The 21497-nt window shown below is 33.7% G+C and overlaps 1 protein-coding gene across 1 annotated transcript in view; it reads right to left on the reverse strand.

Annotated features, from left to right (window-relative positions):
* LOC129798494 (uncharacterized) overlaps positions 1 to 21497 on the reverse strand; it is a 175979-nt gene that overhangs the window by 122359 nt on the left and 32123 nt on the right. Inside the window, exon 2 of the mRNA XM_055841669.1 lies at positions 7827 to 8016. Within this exon, the coding sequence (XP_055697644.1) occupies positions 7827 to 8016 (190 nt within the window). The remainder of the gene's footprint in view (positions 1 to 7826; positions 8017 to 21497) is intronic.

Here is a 21497-nt window from a genome sequence, read left to right on the forward strand (position 1 = left end):
AATTTATCTAGGGTTTTAGGGTTTCTATGCATTTTCTGAATTTACGTAGTTTGTAAAGTACATAAAACACAAATTGAAACAGCAGCTGTTTAATTATATTAATTGCTGTAAATAACTCTATACAGCTACACAGAAAAAAAATATTTCGCAAAATTGTTTGTAAATGTTTGACAATTCCTGCTGGAGACTTACGAAATGCTCGTAAAGCGCAAAACCCACTAAAAAGTTTGTAAAAGTTTGTACAACCACTCTTTTCTTTTCACAAACATTTGTTCGTGAATGTTTGTAAACACAAAGAAAAGTGTTCGTAAAATTTTGTAATTTGTTCGTAAAGATATGCCATACAAACAAAAATGTACGAACAAATGATTGTAAAAGGATACAAAAAAGACTCGTGGAGTGATCATGTTACGAACAGTGTTTGTTAAAAAGTACAAAGTTTTACAAACCTTTTTGTGAGTTGTAAAATTTACGAACATTTCGTAACTCCTCAGTGGAAATTCACAAATATTTATGAACAATTTTACGAAGTGTTTTTTCTATGTATGGTAGGGTAGAATGGCCTAATTCAGAAGCTACTCCAAATGAGATTTTTATTATTAAAACCTAATATGAGTGGATTTTCAATTTATCTTGATCGTAGAGAATCAAACACTAAGATTGTGATATATTCACAGGAAACAGACTGGGCTTTTTGCTCTTTTCATCGCTTTTCGAAGAAGCAATGGAAAAGTCAATATGACGCCTTCATTGCTTTCGAATCCATCCTCACTGACTACAGCGCCCTCTTGTGTAAGTAAAATGTCGAAGGCGGGAAATATTTTCAGGTCCTCAAAAGCAATCTAGTTCACATTATTCACATGTATTTTATACAACAATACTTTAATTTCACTAATGCCTAGGCTAATTTTAAATATTATATTTCAAAAATTTTCACAAGAGTTTTATGAGTAAAAATTCTTTTGTTTTGATTTTTCCTGGCATCAGCTGATTTCGATGGCGGTCGATGAAATTTCGAACTTTATTTGAACACTGAATTTAAATAGAGAATGTTAACGGACTATGTGATATGGAACTATCAAGAAAAAAACAATTGACCGGGAAATTGCTTTTTGCTTTTTGTTCAAGGTACTGGAAAATTTTACTAATATATCATTTTCTTTTTAAAGAATATTGTCTCAAAAGGGCTAAAAAACATCAAATTAGTGCAAAAATTAATTTGGTGCCGCAATTTTTTGATTATTTTTTTCCACGTGTAAAAAAGCAATGACCATGTAGAAAAGCCCAGTTTGTTCGGTGTGATTATTGTAACACGAATGCTACAGGTCCCACACCAGAACATGCTGGAGCACCCTCCATCGTTAGCCTCGAGGTGCGAGGAGCCGATTCGATTGTGCCTTCGCAATAACTCATCGAGCACTCTCAACTTCACCTAGCGGAACTATAGCGATATCGTAACTTGAAGTTAGCCGTCGTTATAGCACCCCTCAAAGTTACCACTCCAGCTGAACAGTGATTGGTACCGTTGGCTTAGAAGAGTCTTCATCAGGACGGATTTTCTTCCTCCAACTCCTCCAAGCTCAAAAGTTCTACTACTTTATTATTTTAAATAAAATTTATTAGGGGATGGGCTTCAGACTTCGCACATTCTTTGGCTTCGAGCACTTCGCATTCTTCTCAAAGGGTAGATAACTGTGCCGCTCACGGTTTATTCGAGTGCCGAACTGCCGATCTTTTGTAAAAATTGTGCCAATCTGCACAATTATCTGCAAAATTTGTGCCGATCTCATGCCAGACCGCCAATTTTGCAGAATTTCCGCAGAAAGATTAATGATTCAAGCACGGTACAATAAAATTTACCAGCCGTCTGAATGAAATTTATGACGTTACACGAGTTTAAACGAAAGCTATATTTCATAAGAGCAAAGTGATATTTAAATATGCCGATTTTTCGCTAAAATCAAGCCAATTTAACGTTTTTTTTTTTACTAAAAAATGCCGATCTGTCAATTTCTTGCCAAATTGTACCGATCTGTCGATTTTTAGCTCCAGATCGGCACAATTTTGTCGATCGCCGCTCACGATTCGCTGTGAGAGCCACTTATTCACCCCTTGATTCTTTTTCATTGAATCTGACGTATCTATGGCAATATATTTGAATAACTAGTCTTCAGTCTCAATTTTTCCGAAAAACAGGTCAGATTCCTGAAAAAGAATATGAGAAAAATATGAAGTGTTCGAAGTCAGAGTATGTGCGAAGCCTGAAGAACTTCCCTTAGGGGAAAGTACTCTCCCTTCGAACGTTCATGCTTTCGAATAATGTGAATTTCTTCTACTTTTCTAAGAGATTTCCACAAGATTGTCACATAATTATCGATAATTGATAATAAGGTAACTAATATTTAATAGAAATGTTTAGGTCTCTTAGGAAAACTTGAAAAAAATCACATTATTCGAAGTTCGAAGGGAGAGGACTTTCCCCTATTGTATTTATGATGCAAAAATTCTTTCCCACTGGGAGCAGATTCTGAATAAGGTTAGGGTAAAGTGGTACAAGTTGGACAATGGTACAATCTGGACAGGGCTTTTTGTCTTGATAAATTTAGTACTTCATTTTACTCCTCGAACTCAAAGAGAGAGCAGTTATATAATCGACTTTTTTTTCAACTTTGCACTGTTCTGGAGCTTAAACGGTAAAAGATATCGACTTCCGGTCTTCGGTGACCTTTTTTATTTGTATATTTTTAATGCTTTAGTTTTATAATTTGGTTCCTTGTGTTTAAAAAAATTTTAGTACAGTATTTATCAAGAAAAAATCCCTGTCCAACTTGTACCGGCGAATTGTCCAACTTGTAACACTATGTTCAACTTGTATCACTTTACCACCCTATTCTACTCTACGTTTACTACAAATATTTCTAATAATTTTCGCATATTGATCATATTCGTCAAACATTTCATAATATTAATTATTTTTAATAACCGCCAATGTAACGTTCCCATCTACAAAAAGATTATTATCTTAGTAAGACATTATCCCGAGAGGTTAAAGAATTCATTGTCAGGAAAATGAAAGTAATTAAACCCTAGCTACTTTCATTGTGAATAGACAAAAAAAAACCAACAACCAACTTTAGTTTTTGTCCACTCCCAGATATATTAATATTTATAGCGTTTAATGAAAAATAGCTAGCAGTAAAACTTTTTCACCGTGACATCCAACAGAGAGATATGGCATATAATAGGAAAATAATATACATTTGTGGACAATAGAAGAAGTGATGGAGAAACGAAGGAGTATAGATGAAAACAGCAAAAATTACTCATCATTTCTCAAACACCCGCACATCCCCCAAACAAAGTCAATGTTGATGAACTTTTATGTATATAATATTACAATAATTATCAAGTGGGCAGACAACAAAGCCCAACGTTTGAAAACTTGCTAATTGTTATTCATGACATTAATGCCGAGTCTAACACAGAGAGAATGTGATACAGCAGGGGTTTGTTGCTCATTTTGAGAGATGGTACCTCCTATATCAACTCGACATATCCCCGTCACAACATCCCCCAAACAAACTTCCAAAAGCTCGTAGTTGAATCACATGTGACACGCGAATTCCCCAAAGAATGACGAGAATGACCACTAGGAAGGCAACACTCTGATTATATTAGGTGAGTTTTTTTCTGTGTTGTCTCCCTTACTCAACCTGATTTCAAAACCTAGGCAACACTTGCTCTAAATTACTTTAGGGCTTTTGGTGGTTTTCATCCAATAAATTAGTCCTACATCCTCTTCGCCCATTGAAAATATGCCACGCACTCAAAAGGATTAGGTACTACAAAATTCTAGATAAGAAGAAAATTAGCGATTGATTAGAATAGTTTAGAACTTCTTCCAAATTTTAAAACATTCTTAATAAACCCAATATTGATTAAAAGTGGTCACGGGATCTTCCACCGCTTTGACCTTTAACCTTGAAATATCACTACAAGAAACAAAAAACTCCGGGAGCATGGAAAAAGCGTCCACATCACGGGGAAGGCGCTCCTGGGCGGTCTAAACCTGGACTTAGCGGATTCTTCCAACACGGGACACGGGATACAACAGCAGCAATATAACATGATTACATTGTAACAAGGGTAACTAGTATTCCAACACGATTAATAATAATAACTACAAGAAACAATTAAAAGCCATCGGTAAAAGTAAGATAAGGTAATTTGCAATAATGTCAATTTTGAAATTTTGAGATTTTCTCACTGTTTCAGATGGACAAAGAGAAAAAGAAAACCACGACGAAGTACAAGACTTTACATTCGGGAATACTTTTTCGTTGTTTCTTTCTTTCGATATCTAAAACGGTTAGAAGATCTTGAATCATCTTGAAAACATGATTCCAAATTACCCCATCTTACCCTATATCAGAAAAATTATCCAATTATGCAACTTCCAAAAAATAGCTAAAACCAATAACTGAATTAATCTTACTTCTGGGCAATTTATAACCATATTGTTACCGAGAAAACATTTTTATTTTCCTTAACCTTTAAAGTGACGTGGAAAGAATATCCCGACAGAGATAAAAATACATTTTAATGCTCTTTTCACGTTTTGCGGAAAGTTATACAAAATTTCGCAGTTCATGCACGAAGTTATGCACGGAAAGTTTGACATCGCGCCGTTTTTGATAATATTTTCCTTCATTTACTTTGCTGATTTGAATTCTGGGAGGCAAATCCTGTTCTTAGACAGTTACACTTTTTAAAAAAATTATATTTTGAAGAATTTAAAGCAAAGAATTTAATTTCAGTGGCAGTTCTGTGACAATTGCATTTTTCATTTTTTTATTATTTCATTTTTCCATACGTTTTTGCATAGAGGCACTGAAGACTATTGGCATGTTTTTTCCTAAAGTGAATTGACTTATCAGTCTGACATATTTTGAAATCGTGCATTAAAGGCTATCAAAAAATACGTATTTCATAATGTTCGCCAAAATTGTACAAGAACTGCAGCAAATTTGTTTAAGTCACGGTGAAATATCCGCAAATTTTTTACAAGGAAAAGTGAAAAATAGCTTCACTTTTTATTAGGCTTAATGGGCCCCTAGTACGGGTCTATAATAAAACCAGTCGGGGCCTATGGGATTCAGCTCGAGGGAGCCCCTGCCTAAACAAATATTGATGTTCTACAAAGGTTCTAAAACCAAGCATTAAGGCAAATTACAAATACTCCCTGGTATGTAACTAATGATCAACTTCACAAGGGTCCTAAAGTAATGTCAGTACAAATGGTGATTGTAGTAGTCAGGAAACTGGTAGAAGGACAGACTCCTTATGACCTAGACAGACTTAAGCAGTCTGCAGACTAAAGGTTTAGCCCAGTTCCCGTAGGTCTCAAAATCCTAAATAGCGTGCAATTTATTTGCTTTTTGAGAGCCTAATAGATTACTTATCTTTAATAATCCAATCCTAAGTTAAATTTTCCCAAAAAATCATGATTGATAAGAAATTAGAGCAGTTAAGCCATTTGGCTAAGCCTTTTGTTTGAAGCCCGTATTATGGTTTAAGCCTGGGGACGGCTTATTGTAAAACTGATAGGAACAGGGGCATGACGTTTCCTATGTTTCTCATATGTTTCAAGCGTGCCGAAATAACTTTTGAGTTTATTAGCTGTTTTCTATCATTGTAGAATGAATTAGCAAATAATACAAATACAAAATAAAAGCCAATTTAATATAGAATAGGAAACAAAAAACCCCAAATTGGCAACCTATGTAGTTTTGGAGATATCTCGTGAAATGTTTACGAAAGCAGGAAAAAATTTACACTAAAACTGGTCGCATTTTTCAGAGCAAATGTCACCCTCCTGGATGGGAATGTAGTCTGATCATTAATCAGGTCTGTTCAGCAAATTAGGCATTCAAATTAACTCGCAGGTCAGTTAGAGATACACGAGGGAATGGAAAGAAACCAACCCAGAATGAAACCTCCTTATTTGTTTCGGCTATTGTAGTTAGTGGAATGCTGTTTCAGCTGATCCTAGAGTATATAATCTTATTGGACGAAACACCTTTTGTATGTGCATATCGGTTGAATAAAACGACCATTAAAAAAATGTTGCAATAAAAGTGATTGACAGAGATACATTTTTAAAGGTATTTATGTAGTATATTTGACCATGAAGACAAATTAAGGATTTTCAAGGTCATTAGCAAGTAGTGAACGAAATAGTCCTTTGGAAAAGTTCCAAAACATATACGAATATGCATTCACGTGATTATTTTTAATTTCCTAAAAAATGTTCCATTGAAAGTAAAGGAAACCGGATGGAAGCAATATTGTAATGTATAATTTTCAGGGTTAAATTTATAGGGCATTTGGCCTTGCTCTACCAGAATGAATATCAATCAATCGAAACAACGATTCCACCAAACGCAATGGAAGAGGTCGTAAACCTACATTTCAATAAAATGCAGCAAAAAATAAACATACAGCTTTTTAATTTGTTGCAATTTTCTCAGTCACCTTGTATACTATCCTCTCTTTGAGTTTGTGCAAGAAAATTTAAATCCTTTAATGACAATTTATAGCACACTAATGTAATAGAATAGACAGTTTAAGTTTCCTCCACTAATACTTTCGTGAAAACACTTTCCTCTGTCTACAAACTTACTATAAACGTATAAACATTGGAAATGGAGCACGGAATAAGCACCCTACAATTTGGAAGCTCATATGGGATACTCAGGAACTCCTTACCACCCATTTTTATATTTATCTTTGGCCTCATCGCTTAAAATAATCTACTGATATTTGTTTACATGCCAACTTATTTTTGAATTATTCTCGAAAAGCTTTCATTTTAGGAAAGGTTCTTAAAAATCTTAGTCCTCCGGTTTGAAAATAATTAAGCCTCAAATGATTTTAAATTTTAACCACTTACTCAAAGATGTCGCAGATGGCAAATTGGACAGAAACCCAAATTCACATAAGTGTAGAGGAAGTCTTCCAGGCTTCGCACATACTGTGGCAGCAATCATTTCAAAATTTTCCCATTCCCTTGATGAATCTGATCAATTTTTTTCAGGAAATGTGTGACTTAAGACCAGCTATACGGGAAAAATAAGAAGTGTTTGAAACCAAAGTATGTTCAAAGCCTGAAAGACTTCCCTTACTATAAACCTGAGAGCTTAGTTTGGTCATTAAAAACGAAAGTTGGTTACATCTCTGCTAAAGGTAGCCCCAAGAAATGACAAGACAAACCACCAGGGACTACCAAAAGACTTTTCATCGTGAAAAATGTCACGGTGAATCCTCCAACTATTCACTTTCGTATACATAACCACCCTCTAACACCGTGGGGTCCTCGTAATATATTCTACATCGTCGTTTAGACTTTGCATTTTATCGCGAGACGAGATAACAGTTGCCATCTCGTATGTTAGGAGTTTGTCATTTGGGTGACTCCTCTGCCAGAGCCTGAAAGCTTCGCTTAATGTAAAACTTGTGTTCTCCTTTCAAGAGATATAAAACATTCCTATTCTTGTCACAATTTCCTTATATCGTTTCAACAGTCTCCTTTTTCGCGCATTTTTTTCTCATTCTTTTAGACTGTTATTTTACTGGTCAAATGATTTAGAGGTGAAAAACAAGAAGAAAACCAATTGATATTAAAAAATATACTCTAAAGTGTAAATAAATTATGAAAAGATTTTTTTTACATTTGTAATCCGTTTTTGTCACTTTTTATCAAGTGAAATTTACCATTTTGTGCAAGTTGAAGGCGATTGATCTGAAAAAATTTTCTTCCCACTTACCTATCATGAGCCGAGAATCGTAATCTGATTGTATGGGCAGGACCATAGTCGGGAGCTGATTGATCGTAAGCCACATCTCGACGTTTTCGACGGTGAAACTCGTGATGACGGTGAGCGACCTCCAGTTCGGATCTGTCGTATTTGGCGGCCTCCCAGTGGCGGATGTACGGATTTATACTCACGGCCGAACCTGCAACAAACAATATAAATACGGAATATTACAATAATGCTAAGTTGAATTCATTATAGAGGTAACTCTTGTACACTCTATTTATACCAAGTGTTAAAGACATTTTCTCATACAATAATACCATAGAGTAACCACAATATCACCCAGTTTCTCCATTATTCTTGTAAAATACAATTAAATTTTTTAAATTTTTCATACAATTTTGCAGCTGAAATCATACAAGTGCAGTTTTAGAATACTTCATTCTTTTAAATAAATTGCAAAACTCTATCGTACCCAACTATACTAAAACCCATGCCTCAGAGCAATGTTTAAATATGAATTTTAATTAATATCTGAACTTTTTTGTTTGATATGAAGAATATTATTAACTGCGTTCTTGTACATTTTCATCAGTCTAATATTAATTTGTAAATTTAATGAGAAACTTCGATAAAATTTTGTGCATTCATTATTTAACTTGCAACACAATTTGTACAAATTTGATATAGCGGAGAGCTGGGATGTTTGAGATAGGGATAGTTTTAAATGGCTTATTCATCTGTATTCAAAGTACACTGAGAAAAAAAGAGGGTGCGATTAACTATTTTTCCTCGTAAATTTAACATTTTTTAGGTGTAAAAATATATCAATATTTTTTAATGTTAATTTTACACCGTTTTAAGGGTAAAATTAACATGAAAAAGGTTATTTTTAACCCCCAATACACCTAAAAAGGGTAATATTTACACCGGTTTCGGATCAATACTGCAGGGTAAAATTAACATTTCCGGAATGTTATTTCAACTTTTTCGGATTTCTCTCACTCAGTGTATGACCATTTTATTTTTAAATGACATTTAGCATTGACAATAAAATCCGTCGACCAACCTCAAAAGCCGAAAGGAACCGAATGAAATTGAACCAAAAAATAATAATTTTCAGTCTGGTGTAAATTACAGACCTGAGATTAAGTAAAAAAAAATATAGACTCTCAAGAAAGAGCTCTGTCCAAGTGAATAAAATAAGTCCTTAATAAGTACTTATTAAGTCCTTACTTAAGACTTAGGCGACAATAGCGGCAGCTGGTGACAAAAAGTGCAAATTGGAGTAGAAAATGCAATGGACACATGGAAACCATTGAAACAAAAAAAAAATGGGTCAATTTGACGTTTCAGAAGACATAACAACAAAATGTTATTAGGGAAAAGTGGGGCAGCTTTGATATTGGGTTTTTTCTCCTACAGTAGAAGACTCTCGCTCAATTGGCTCTTTTTCAATCGAGCGCAAAATTTTGTTGACAATCTTCACGTTCGATTTTAAAGCAAATATGTTCAAATTTGCTGTAATTCCCCTTGTTTTATCGTGATTCTTTATATTTGAGCGCTTTTTGTGGAATTTACAATGATTTTGATGCCCACATCTCTCGATAATTTGGATGGCATTTTGCCCCATATACCCGATCAGGGGCATGACATTTCCTATGTTTTCCATATGTTTCAAGCGTGCCGAAAAAAACTTTTGAGTTTATTAGCTGTTTTCTGTCATTGTAGAATGAATTAGTAAATAATACAAATACAAAACAAAAGCCAATTTAATATAGAATATGCAACCGAAAACCCCAAATAGGAAATCTACATAGTTTCGGAGATATCTCGTGAGATTTGTACGATAACGGGAAAAAAATTACACTAAAACTGGTCGCATTTTTCAGAGCTAATATCATCCCCTCGTGCCCGATTGACAGAGAATCTACTGTACTTACTTAGGGGGAAGTGGGGATCTCAGTGGCGCAAAAGGCAAGAGGCAAGACCGTTGGGTCTTGGGTGGACGAGATCTCTGACTCAACTTGCAAAGTAATAATAAATTTGGTTTTCAATATTATAATTTTTAACTGATCGTCTTATCGTTTTCTTGTTCCAAATGCATCTGAAATCCTTTTTCTGAGAGATTTAAGGGCAATAATAGTTCCATCCGGCAACAGTTGCAACTAGCGAAAAAATTGTGGTGTAGAACAACATAACAGAACTGATAGCAAGGTGTTCATCTTGTCAATTAGGCAATTTTTTTAAAATTTTCTTTGAGAAATAAAAAAGAAGTGTGTTTTATACGCATTAGGATAACTATTTAAAAAGTGCTGAGCAGAAAGTCCTTAATTAAGTACTTAGTGTTAAGGCTGTGTCATGCTCTCTTGTTTCCGTTATTCTCCACAAAGCGCTGACGCTTGTTTAATTTTTACATATTTTTTAAATAGTAGGATGTTCTACAAAAATTAAAACGAGAAATTATTTTCTCATTTTAATGTTTGTAAATTGAGTGATCCAATTACAAGACCATTTGATCCAATTAGCGAAAAGGCGATCCAATTAGTGAACGCTAACTTATTTCAATATTATCATTATTTTATAAATTTCCTTTAATATTTTTACTAATTTTTTTTATAATGTGTTTCTGAATGAAACAGTGAATAATTCTATAGATTCAGCAGAAGTAAAAAAGAATTTCATCAGTCCAAAAACAAGCATTTAAGTACCACTCTACAGAAAACGATCCGGTTACCGCACCTTACTATATGAGACTACAGCACCCCTGGTGTTAGTTTTACGAACCTTATCTGTCCAGAGGATTATCGAGTATGTAAAAGAGAACAAATATTTCCATATTAAGAAATATATCAATTCAGCAAAATCGGTGATATAGGCACCCAAGTATCATATAACCGCAAAAACGGGTTTTCTTAGATTCCAGGAGCAGAAACAAAATGAAATCAAAATGATAACTATTTTTGTATATCACTTGACCCAAGCTACAGAAAAAAAACAGCATGAGAACCCAGAGACAAAATCACTGTTGCACAGATTTATAATGGCACTACAGCCAAAAAAAGTAATAAAAATTCAATTGATTTCTTTCACTACATTACGTATACACCTGAAAAATCAATTCCTAAAACGATCATGTAATTTCGCAGAATATACTTTGAGTTTGTGTTGTAAAATCCCTGGGCCAATTTCGTGGTGAAACATCTTCAATTTTTCGCGATGGCTCATCTCATTTTGAGAAAATTGAATATTTTAAATTGTCTCTGAATGTTGTTTTATAGGATTATTTGAATTTCATAGGAAAATGGAAATTTCTGATATACTTAGGATCTAGCCAAGTTGAACCTTAATTTCGTAAATCTCATCTCTCAAGTATATATTTCATTCTCCCCTGTGCTTGAAAATTTAAATCCATGCTCTCTGGTCTCAGCAACAAAAGAAAATATATTCTGCTTTTCTTAGCATAATATGATATCGTAGTGTACATATTTAGAGATACTACATGATGTTTCTCAAACCATCAACAACAGAAACGATGAAAAATTGAAAAGACTCGAATGTATATAAATCTTCTCACATCTATCCATTGGAACAGAGTTCAAATTGAAATTTAATATTCAAATGACAACATCCCTCCTTTGTCGCTGCTATCATTTCCTCCCCAAAAAAAACTATATTTTCCGTTTTTATGAGATACAGAGGAATTTCGACAGACTTGTTTTTAGTTTATAAAATGTTACATTTTTCAGCTCAATCTCATACCTATCTAAAACTATCGTTAGAGGCAGAGCAAAACCAACTTTTTTTTCGTCCACTGCAAGTCGATGAAAAAAGTCGTAGAATAAGCGAAAAAACTCAGAGAAAAATGCTTTGAAAGAGAAGTTTTGAATGGTAAAAGTAGAAATGGAGGCAATCCGCTTCTAACAAAGCACTTTGCGAGCTTTTCACTCTTGAAGATTTATTGAATTCATTCAGAGAATTATGTAAATCAATGCTGAAAAACTTCGCCTCAATTAGCTTATACCCTTTTTCCCAACCATTCACTCTCAGTCACACAATAAAAATTCGAAGTAAAAATATTTACATTCAATAATAGCACCAAGAAAATGGGAAATTGAAGCTGAAGCCATTGGAGAAGAAGAATGGAATATAAATTGACCAGTTTTCATTTTTAAATCAGTTGATAAGGAAAAGGTATTTTTTGGTATAAAACATGCTTGTACGTCACAAAAATGTTATACGTCCATCGCCAACTTAACGTCAAGCCTGCGAAACAATACAGCGAACAGGGGCCCATTAAGCCCAATAAAAAGTGAAGCTATTTTTCACTTTTCCTTGTAAAAATTTTGCAACTTAAACAAATTTGCTCGTAGTTCTTGTATTATTTCGGCGAACATTATGAAATATGTATTTTTGGATAGCTTTTAATACACAATTTCGAAATATATCAGACTGATAAGTCAATTCTCCTTAGGAAAAAACTTGCCAATAGTCTTCAGTGCCTCTATGCAAAAACGTATGGAAAAATGAAATGTCGAGAGGCTCCTGACAGCGGAAAAGGAACCCTGTTGACTGTAGAGAGAAGTGGGGCACCTTTGAATTGGGGCAGCTTTATAATTGAGCTTTTTTCTGCAATTTTTAAATGAAACTGGACCTTATTATGATATAATTTAGCTCAACAAACCAATTGCGAAGCTAAATTGCATCATGATAAGGCTCAATTCCATTTGAAAATAGGAGAAAAAAGCACAATTTCAAAGGTGCCCCACTTCCCCCTATAAATTAAACTTTTAAAGCTTATTACTAAACTTGTTATTTAGCAATGACACATTCCATAAATGAAAGCTACCATAAAAAATTGTATTTTTCTCTGAACATACCTTTTATGTTTTAAAGATGACATTAAAAATACGAGGATCGTTTTTATTGCAAAAATAACCACAAAACCCATTTTACTTTGATATTTCCATCTCTCAGATATTTATCAAATTAGCAGAAAAAAAAGTTAGTCAAAAGGATGTTTTTCCATAAAAAAAGCATTTATTTTTATTTTTATTTTTATTTATTTATTTGGAATGCATGGAAAAAATATTTCGTAAAATTATTCGTAAATCTTTGTGAATTCCTATTATACTTGCAAAATGCTCGTCAAACGTATAACTCAAAAACAAGTTCGTAAAAATTTGTAATTATTCACAAACATTGTTCGTATCCATGATCATTTGACGAACTTTTTTCTACTATTACAAACATTTGTTAGCAAATGTTCGTAAACACACAAAAAAGTGGTCGCAAAAATTTGTCATTTGTTTGTAAATTTTTATTTGCCTGGCAAAAATTTCACGAACATTTACGAACAAATGACAAAATTCTACGAACGCTTTTTGTGTGTTTACGAACATTTACAAACAAATGTTTGTAAAGATACAAAAAAATACTCGTCAAATGATCATGTTACGAACAATGTTTGTGAAAAAAGTACAAACTTTTACGAATTTGTTTGTAGGTTATACGATTTACGAGCATTTCGAAAGTCCCCAATAGGAATTTACAAACATTTACGAACAATTATACAAAAAAATTTTTTTCTATATACTGCTTTTGAGCTATACCTCTTGAAAGCAAAATTTTGACAGATATATCATCGAGTGCTCCTACCTCTGTCGTATCTGCATTTCTTTTGTGTCAGCATTTAACGCAAGAGGAGACGTCTGTATTGTAGCTTGCACCGAATGCAGATACAAAACAAATGCATTTACGACAGAGGTAGACGCAACCGACGATATGTGTACAAGGAATTTAATGTTTGTGTGATAGCGGCCACCGCCGTATTAGCGTTGGTAACCAACCCCCAGAGTAAAACGATGGAAAACTCTTTCTCAGATTGTATGAACCATCTGCATCATAAAAAAACATAAGAAAACGTTGCCAAATTGGTGAACAATATCCTTTGGACAAAATTTTAACAAAATCCATTTGTCCGTTTGACAAAACTTTCTTACGTTCTATTATGTAAAGATTTACATATTTACATATTGAGAAATAGTAAAATTAATCTGTTGCGTGAATTAAGGCAACTCCGATCTTAATTATGGTTTCTCAGCTTTATGGTTATGTGTCTTTACTTTTTAGGCTATGTATCTTCGCTCACATAACCTCAAAAATAGTCTCACTGTTTAGGGTAAAATGAGGTAATTTGGAACCATTTACAATTTGGGACACTTGATATTTTCTCACTGTTTCAGATGAGCAGAGAGAAAACTAAGACTGCAAAATAGAAGAAAAAGATGATTAATAAGAAAAGGAAGAAATTTCTTCCTTTTGAATCTCTAAAACAGTGATAAAATCTCAAATGTCCCAAATTGTAAATGGTTCCAAATTACCTCATTTTATCCTATTCTAATTTTTAAAAAATTAAAATGAATGAAATCCAAAAGACTGGAACCGTAAAATGTCATTAGGGCTAAGTGGGGCACCTTTGAATTAGGGCACCTTTAAATTAGGCCTTTTTTCTCCTATATTTAAAAGAAACTTCATCATAATAATATAATTTGGTTCTACAAACCAATTAAAAATGGGAGAAAAAGCTCAATTTTAAAGCTACCCCAAATCAAAGGTGCCCCACTTCCCCCTAGATAAGTTTTTCAAAGATTCCAATCTCTCAGATGCCATATTCATTCAAAATTACAAAATTTAACTAAATGTATCTCTCCCTTTATCTTTTTAATGAGCAAAAAAATTAACAGAGATGGTCACTGAACATACTAATTAACCAGAGGAATGTGGTTAAATTTTCCCTTTTGCATTTTCTTGTTATCTCATTTACACATAACCTCTGCTTTCCTCAAAAGTATATAAGAAACAACTGCATCAGCAAAAATTTCAAATCCAAATGTACATTTTGAAGAGTACATTTACATTTCAGAGGGAGAAATAGTGGAAAAAAAGTTGTATAGAGGCAAAACTTAAGCTAAAAAGCGTAAACAGTGAAATATATAGAGGGAATATTCATTGCATGGCAAAACTCTCAAACAGCATGGAAGCCTTGGAGTGTGTATCTAATGCATTTTTATAAGATTCGGTTAGTAGCGCATCAAAATTCATTCTAAATGTTCTTTCCCTAGTAAGTGCATAGAATCCCCTTCTCAGTTGTACTGCAAGTCCCTCAACTAACTCACAATTTTGCTTTCGCATGTAACATTTAGTCAAAGGTAGACGACACCAACAGACTTTAGCAGAGAATAAATGTATGATTCCTATGCTCTACACCTTCATCTTATATTTATCTAACACTCTCTCATTCACTATCTGCCGTTAATACCATATCAAGCCAAGTAGCCGTGAATGCCAAATAGCACTCCGTTCTCTTAAGCAAAAATCGCATCTTAGCTCCCACTTCACCATACCAATCTATTCCTCCTCCTATTCAAACAACTCCAGTACGATTATATCGCACGCAACATTGATGCAATTCACTCATCTCTTCCATATTCACTCAACATTACATGTAATTTCATTTTTATGTAGGTATGCTTACTCTCTCGCACCACAATAGAGGAGAAAACACACTACTACCAGTTGCATAATTCAGTATATTTTGCTATTGGATTATTTTGACTAAGATTTTAGAGTGGATTTACCAATTTAGACCATAATTATGGAAAATATCAGCTTCGTTTGATTAAAAATTTTACGCTTTTATAGTTAAATTAAACTCAAAAAGATTACCAATCGATATAGTTAAGTAGCTTTTTGGTCACAAAAACATTATTTCTGCGTCACTGAATTAGCTAAAGACAGCTCTGGGATCTAGTCACTCTTTTACCACAATATTACGTTATTTTTACCTGAAAGAAAAGAGTCAGAACTGTCCGAAAATATAACGTCCGTCTTTATGTTAGTGTTAGAGGACTTACGTAATATTTTTCAGAGTAATATTTACGTAAATAAAACGTAAGTTTTTGCAACTTCTATTAAAATTCCGTTTGCCATTATACATTTATATACTATGGATATAATAAAATGGCAAATATATCCTAGTTGGAAATTTCAAGACCTTTCCAAAAAATCCAAATTTAAGTAAATCGGTTGAAAAATGAGCCCTTCAGAGTGATTGAACTTCGATCTTTAAAAATTCAAAATGGCGAATTTTACGACCATCGACATGTAGGGGGAAATGGGACACCTTTAAAAGTGGGGCACCTCTAAAATAGGGATTTCTTACCTATTTTTAAATAAAATTGAGCCTTATCGTGATTATTATTAAGCTACACAAAAAGATTGAGAAGCTAAATTACATTATGATATACACTCAGTCCCGGCATTAAGTCCTTCGGGATTATGCACCTGACGGAATTATGCACATACAATTATGCAAGTTTGCCTACCATTGGGAGTCAATTTATGAAATCATTTTTGAAATACGCCTGAATGTATACTGTGTAGCGACGCGGGAAATTTGAAAACATTTTTCTACTTTTTCAGAATAAAACTTTAATTTCTTTTATTAAGGTAATTTTTTTAAATATTCTAACTATTTATTGAAGAACTCTGGCCAAAAAGTACTGTTTGTTAATGCATATCTATTAAACAATTGAATCTTTTTGTTTGAACTACTTTTACTCCGCGCGAAATTCGTTCTACGGCCGATTTATTCAAAAGAAAGCCCCTGCGGTTATGCAAATTTTCTCGATGCATAATACCATTTCGCGCTTTTTTTCGGTTCCGAAAATGTGCATAATCCCGGGACTGAGTGTAACACAGTTTCACTTAAACATAAGAGAAAAATCCTAATTTCAAAGGTGCCCTACTTTCAAAGGTGCCCCACTTCCCCCAATGGACGAAATACTCGCCTGCAGTACCTAGAAAACATATCCGAAAATCATTAAAAAAATTTCTCGAGCAAACATTTTTTAATCGGGGGTCACAGAATACCGGGAATTTATATTTCTTACCGCCTTACCGTCTAAGGATATGAATTCTGAGACTTGTGAATTATTCATGTACGAAATTTACGGCTTTTAGATCGCTTTTTGTAAGTGTTTCATAAAGCTTTCACAAAAGTGTCATGTGAAATACCTACCCAAACAGCAATTTGGATTAAGATTACCGTTGAATGTATGTATTCTGGATTCCAAAAAGGAGTCCTGTGACAGTTGTCAGAGCGTCGAATGACGAAAAGTAGGGAATAATATGACGGTTATTACGAAAGTCATTTGGCGTCAATTGGGAGATTACTCGGCCACGACTAAAATATGACGCTCCAAAATAGGCACTTCCAGTAGCTTTCAGTGTCCTATATAAAAAACCTCCCCCTCACTGAGTATGTTTGAGGGGAAATTTCACGTCAAATGCCAAATAAAATTACTCAGTCTTGTAAATTCGCAAAGTAGTTGATATTTTCGCGTGTTTTCTCAATAATATTATAGTGTACACTGGGAGAAAAAGTCTCTCCGGTAGAAAAATGTGCTCTGATTTAGAAAAAAGCAATACCAACAAAAATTAAGCAAAAATTAGGCAGTGTTTTACTTGATAAATAGGGGAGGGTGGGGCTACTTTGAGCTGCGGGGCTAGATTATTTTGCGTTTTTCGCATATTTCTAATGGAAACTGGGCTTAAACATGATGTAATTTGGATAGACAAAATCAATATAAATAATTGTGACAAAATAATTGTGGATCTAAATAAAATAATTGTAAAAACCAGCTTCATTTAGAAATTGGCGAAAAAGTCGTATAACGATCTAGCCCCACAGATCAAATAATCGGATAATATTTTTGGAAAATTAAAGTTTGTTATTCAGGTGTTTGCTTCTGTCTCAGGAGTGTTGTGTGATAAAAGTTTTGTGTCTAAAAGACCTATTTAGTGAAACGTTTGACAGATTTTCGTGTATTGCTGACATTCGGCTGGAAAATTTTCGAAATGTCGGAAAGTTCATTCAGCAATAGTCCAACGGTAAAAATATTTGCCAAAGTAAGTGCTGAATCAGGAAAAACTTGACCAAAATTCCATAAAACGGTAGCAAAAAACAATAAAAGATGTGAAGAATTATTGAGAAAATAGAATCTACGATGATAGTGCAATACAAAATAGTGAAGTGCATTTGGCTTCTTTATTCAAAAGACGTAACGTAAATGTCGTACTTATGTGGTAGAGAAGGACGCCAAGAGCACTGTTTTTGGCGCATCAATTTTCAGACGGAAAGAAACCGTACTTTGGAGTTACTTTTATTACACCATGGTAAATTTTAAAACCTTAAAATAACTAATGTATTACCAGTATTACTAACTCAATTTTGAGTAATGCTCTGACTAAAATTTAACACGAATACGACTAATTTTTAATATTCCAATTAGGAGTAATTTTTGGACCATGTCTTGTAAACCAAAAACCAGTCATTTTTGAGTCAGAGTAATTTTTTGCCGATTGGGGACGGCATTTAAGAACTCACATTATGGCTTTTGCGAAAACTTCACAAAACGCTTAATAATTGCTATGAGAATTTGACGATACAATAACAAAAACATTCTACTGATCTCATTTTGCTACTTGGGGCTGTGCGAACTTGAGAAACTTCGGCATTAGTACGCAAAATGATAGAAGTTTCTCAATGAACCTCTTTCTCAATTTTTTATCTCTTAATGACCATACGACAAAAATAAAATTATACTGATTACATTTTTGCTGCTTGGGATGATAATTTAGTTTTAGTGAAAGTGGCGGAAAAGTGGTTGAGCCAACCTATCTTCCAAATTACACAGTGTGATAAAACCAATGACCATGATGTGACCACATAAAATTATTCAAATAATTGATGGTTTGTCAATACAGGAAAAAAGAGTTTAAGGTTAATGATATTGCACGCAATTAATGGAATATTAACTTTTAAAACTTGGAGTTTTAGTATTGCATTTGTGTATATACTTTAAAAAATTTTATCTCATGACTTGTTAACATAATCGTTATAATTAAATTGACATTTAGAATTAGGTAGGGTGGAAGTATCATACACAAAAATTTGACACGCGTGATAATCAATACTAAGCTAAACCGGTTTAACATTTTGTAATCAAAAAACAGCTGAGTTAGGTGGAACTGTCCCATCCTCCAAAGGGTTTAAAATCGGAAAACGCCCTACAATCCTACACCGGAGCTACAATATTAACCAACCAGAAAATGTTGTCAGTGCCCATAGGCAACTCATCTGCCATCAATGGGCTCGATCGATATGGTGACACTCCATTGCAAAAACAGATATTCATTTGATTAAACATTGCGTCCAATGCCCACGAATTGGACACTCTTGACACACTGAACTACAAGTATTCTGTATACCAATTGAAGAGGAACATGGCAAAAGAGAGGTGCAAAAAACTGCTAGAGAACTGTATGTATTAAAAGCTCTATGAAGGTAGAATGTGACATATGTGAATAAACATATCCTGCAGTGTCTGATAGTATAAACTTAAAACTTGATATCAAATGTCAAGAACTCAATTATATAATATCTTATTCAAAAGTCTGATCAAATTTGTTCAATCTACTACCAAATATGTCTGTTGCAAATGCAAAATGAAGACTTCAACGACCAATTAAGAGGTACCTCAGTGGTTGTGCATAATTTTGGAAGATAAAATATATTCGTGTATAACTTTTAAAGAAGTTACATAATTCTCGCACTTCTTCCATTGAAAATTTGTACACCAACCGAAAGTAATTACATTAAGTTACAAGACTGGCTCATTTCGTTGCTGTTCCGTCAGATAATAGATTAAATTTTAATTATAAACTCAAACTCTATTTGCAGAACCAAAAGAAAACCCTCCTGATGAGGAACTTTCTTCTATACACGAAATTTACACTTTGTGAGTTATTACTGTTTTGGCCATAAACGTACATTAAGCATAATCAGCCCAACAGTTTTCTCATCATTTTATATACAGTCTACAACCACAATAAGAACAGAAAAGCGTTACTTGCAATTTTTATCGGTATCTTTTTAAACCATATCCACCTTCCTAGTTTTCTATTTCTTTATATCACCACAATCTCACCATTTGTGGATATGCTTTTTCATTCAATCTATTGTTGCACCTGAATTTCAGTTCATCACTTAATTGAGTGACTCTGCAATTGTATTCCAATTATAAAATGGTAGTCAACATAGCAATTTCTCTAAAACTAATTTATTTATATCTTTGATTTTTTTACTGTCCTAGTTTTCTTGAGATTTGTTCAAAATTTCACTTATGGGGAATTACCATTCAGAGCTTAGGTCATAAGGTGAAGTTTTCAATAATTTCATATATTTTATTGCTCAGATTCAAGAAGAAAGCAATAATAATTTGGTGTTCGATACTTGCATACTTTTATTGACCACCACAACTAATAGTAATAATAAATATTTAAATTACCATTATTTGTTAAAACTAGCTTCTTCCCAAAGGTTAAGGCTCTATTGGTATTTCAATTGACATCATAGATGACCCTCAGAGCGGCACCGATTTCTTCGAATAATGCTATCTGTGAATTATCCTTTGGAAAGAGGTATCGTAGAAAAGTTTAGTAACGAAAATCAGTTTATTTTGGATCTCGGTAGGTTGTAGATTGTTAGAAGAAACGCTGAGGGTTCTGAAGAAGCCTCTAACGTCCAAGGCGCTCATCCATTCGAAGATTCCCTAATCAGGTCCGAAAATATCCGATTTGGTCACTTGAATCGAAATCAGAATAGAAATCCCGAAAACCAAAATCCAGAATGCCTAAATCCTGAAACCCAAAATTACGTTTTCGCTCTCGCTTTTGGCTTTCCGGATTTCGGCCTTTTCGGGATTTTAGTTTTCGCGATTTTGGCTTTCCGGATTTTGGCGTTCGAGATTTTGGCTTTCAAAGGAGATTCTTTCAAAGGATGAAATATGATTCATCCTTTTGAAAAAGATGAAATAAGGTAAAGTACCCTCAAGTCGACCTATTCCTCAACTCGGCCAGTGGAATTATTTAACCAATTTTTTTCAACGTTTTATAATCCATTTCTATGAAATTTTCACTGATTTACGTTATATATAATATAATAGACATAATAATGTTAGATCGGTAAGACCATATTATAGCAAATCTAAGTCAATTGAATAAAAAACCTCACTGGACGAGTTGAGGAACCGGCCGACTACAGGGCACTTTACCTTATAATCCAATTTGAGCCTTTTATTTTTAGCAGTGCAATGGGAAATTCAAAGGCAGCGACTAGACTTCTATTAAGTCCTTCGATCTTACCTCTCTGCTGCTATCTTATATGTTACACTGAGAAAAAATGGGGGTGCGATTAACTTTTTTTCCTCACAACTTTAACACTTTTTAGGTGTAAAAATATATCAACATTTTTAATGTTAATTTTACACCTTTTTAAGGCTAAAATTAACATGAAAAAGGGTAACTTTAACTCCTAATACTCCTAAAAAGCATAATAATTACAGAGATTTCGGAGCAATATTGCAGGGTAAAATAAACATTTCCGGAATGTTATTTTAACTTTTTCGGATTTCTCTCACCAGTGTAGCAGTGACGCAGGCACCTCTCGCTAGAACTGATACGGTCACTCTACACTGAGAGAAATCCGAAAAAGTTAAAATAACATTCCGGAAATGTTAATTTTACCCTGCATTATTGATCTGAAATCTGTGTAAA

This window comes from Phlebotomus papatasi, chromosome 1, assembly GCF_024763615.1.
Source record: "Phlebotomus papatasi isolate M1 chromosome 1, Ppap_2.1, whole genome shotgun sequence".
NCBI classification, from domain to species: Eukaryota; Metazoa; Arthropoda; class Insecta; order Diptera; family Psychodidae; genus Phlebotomus; species Phlebotomus papatasi.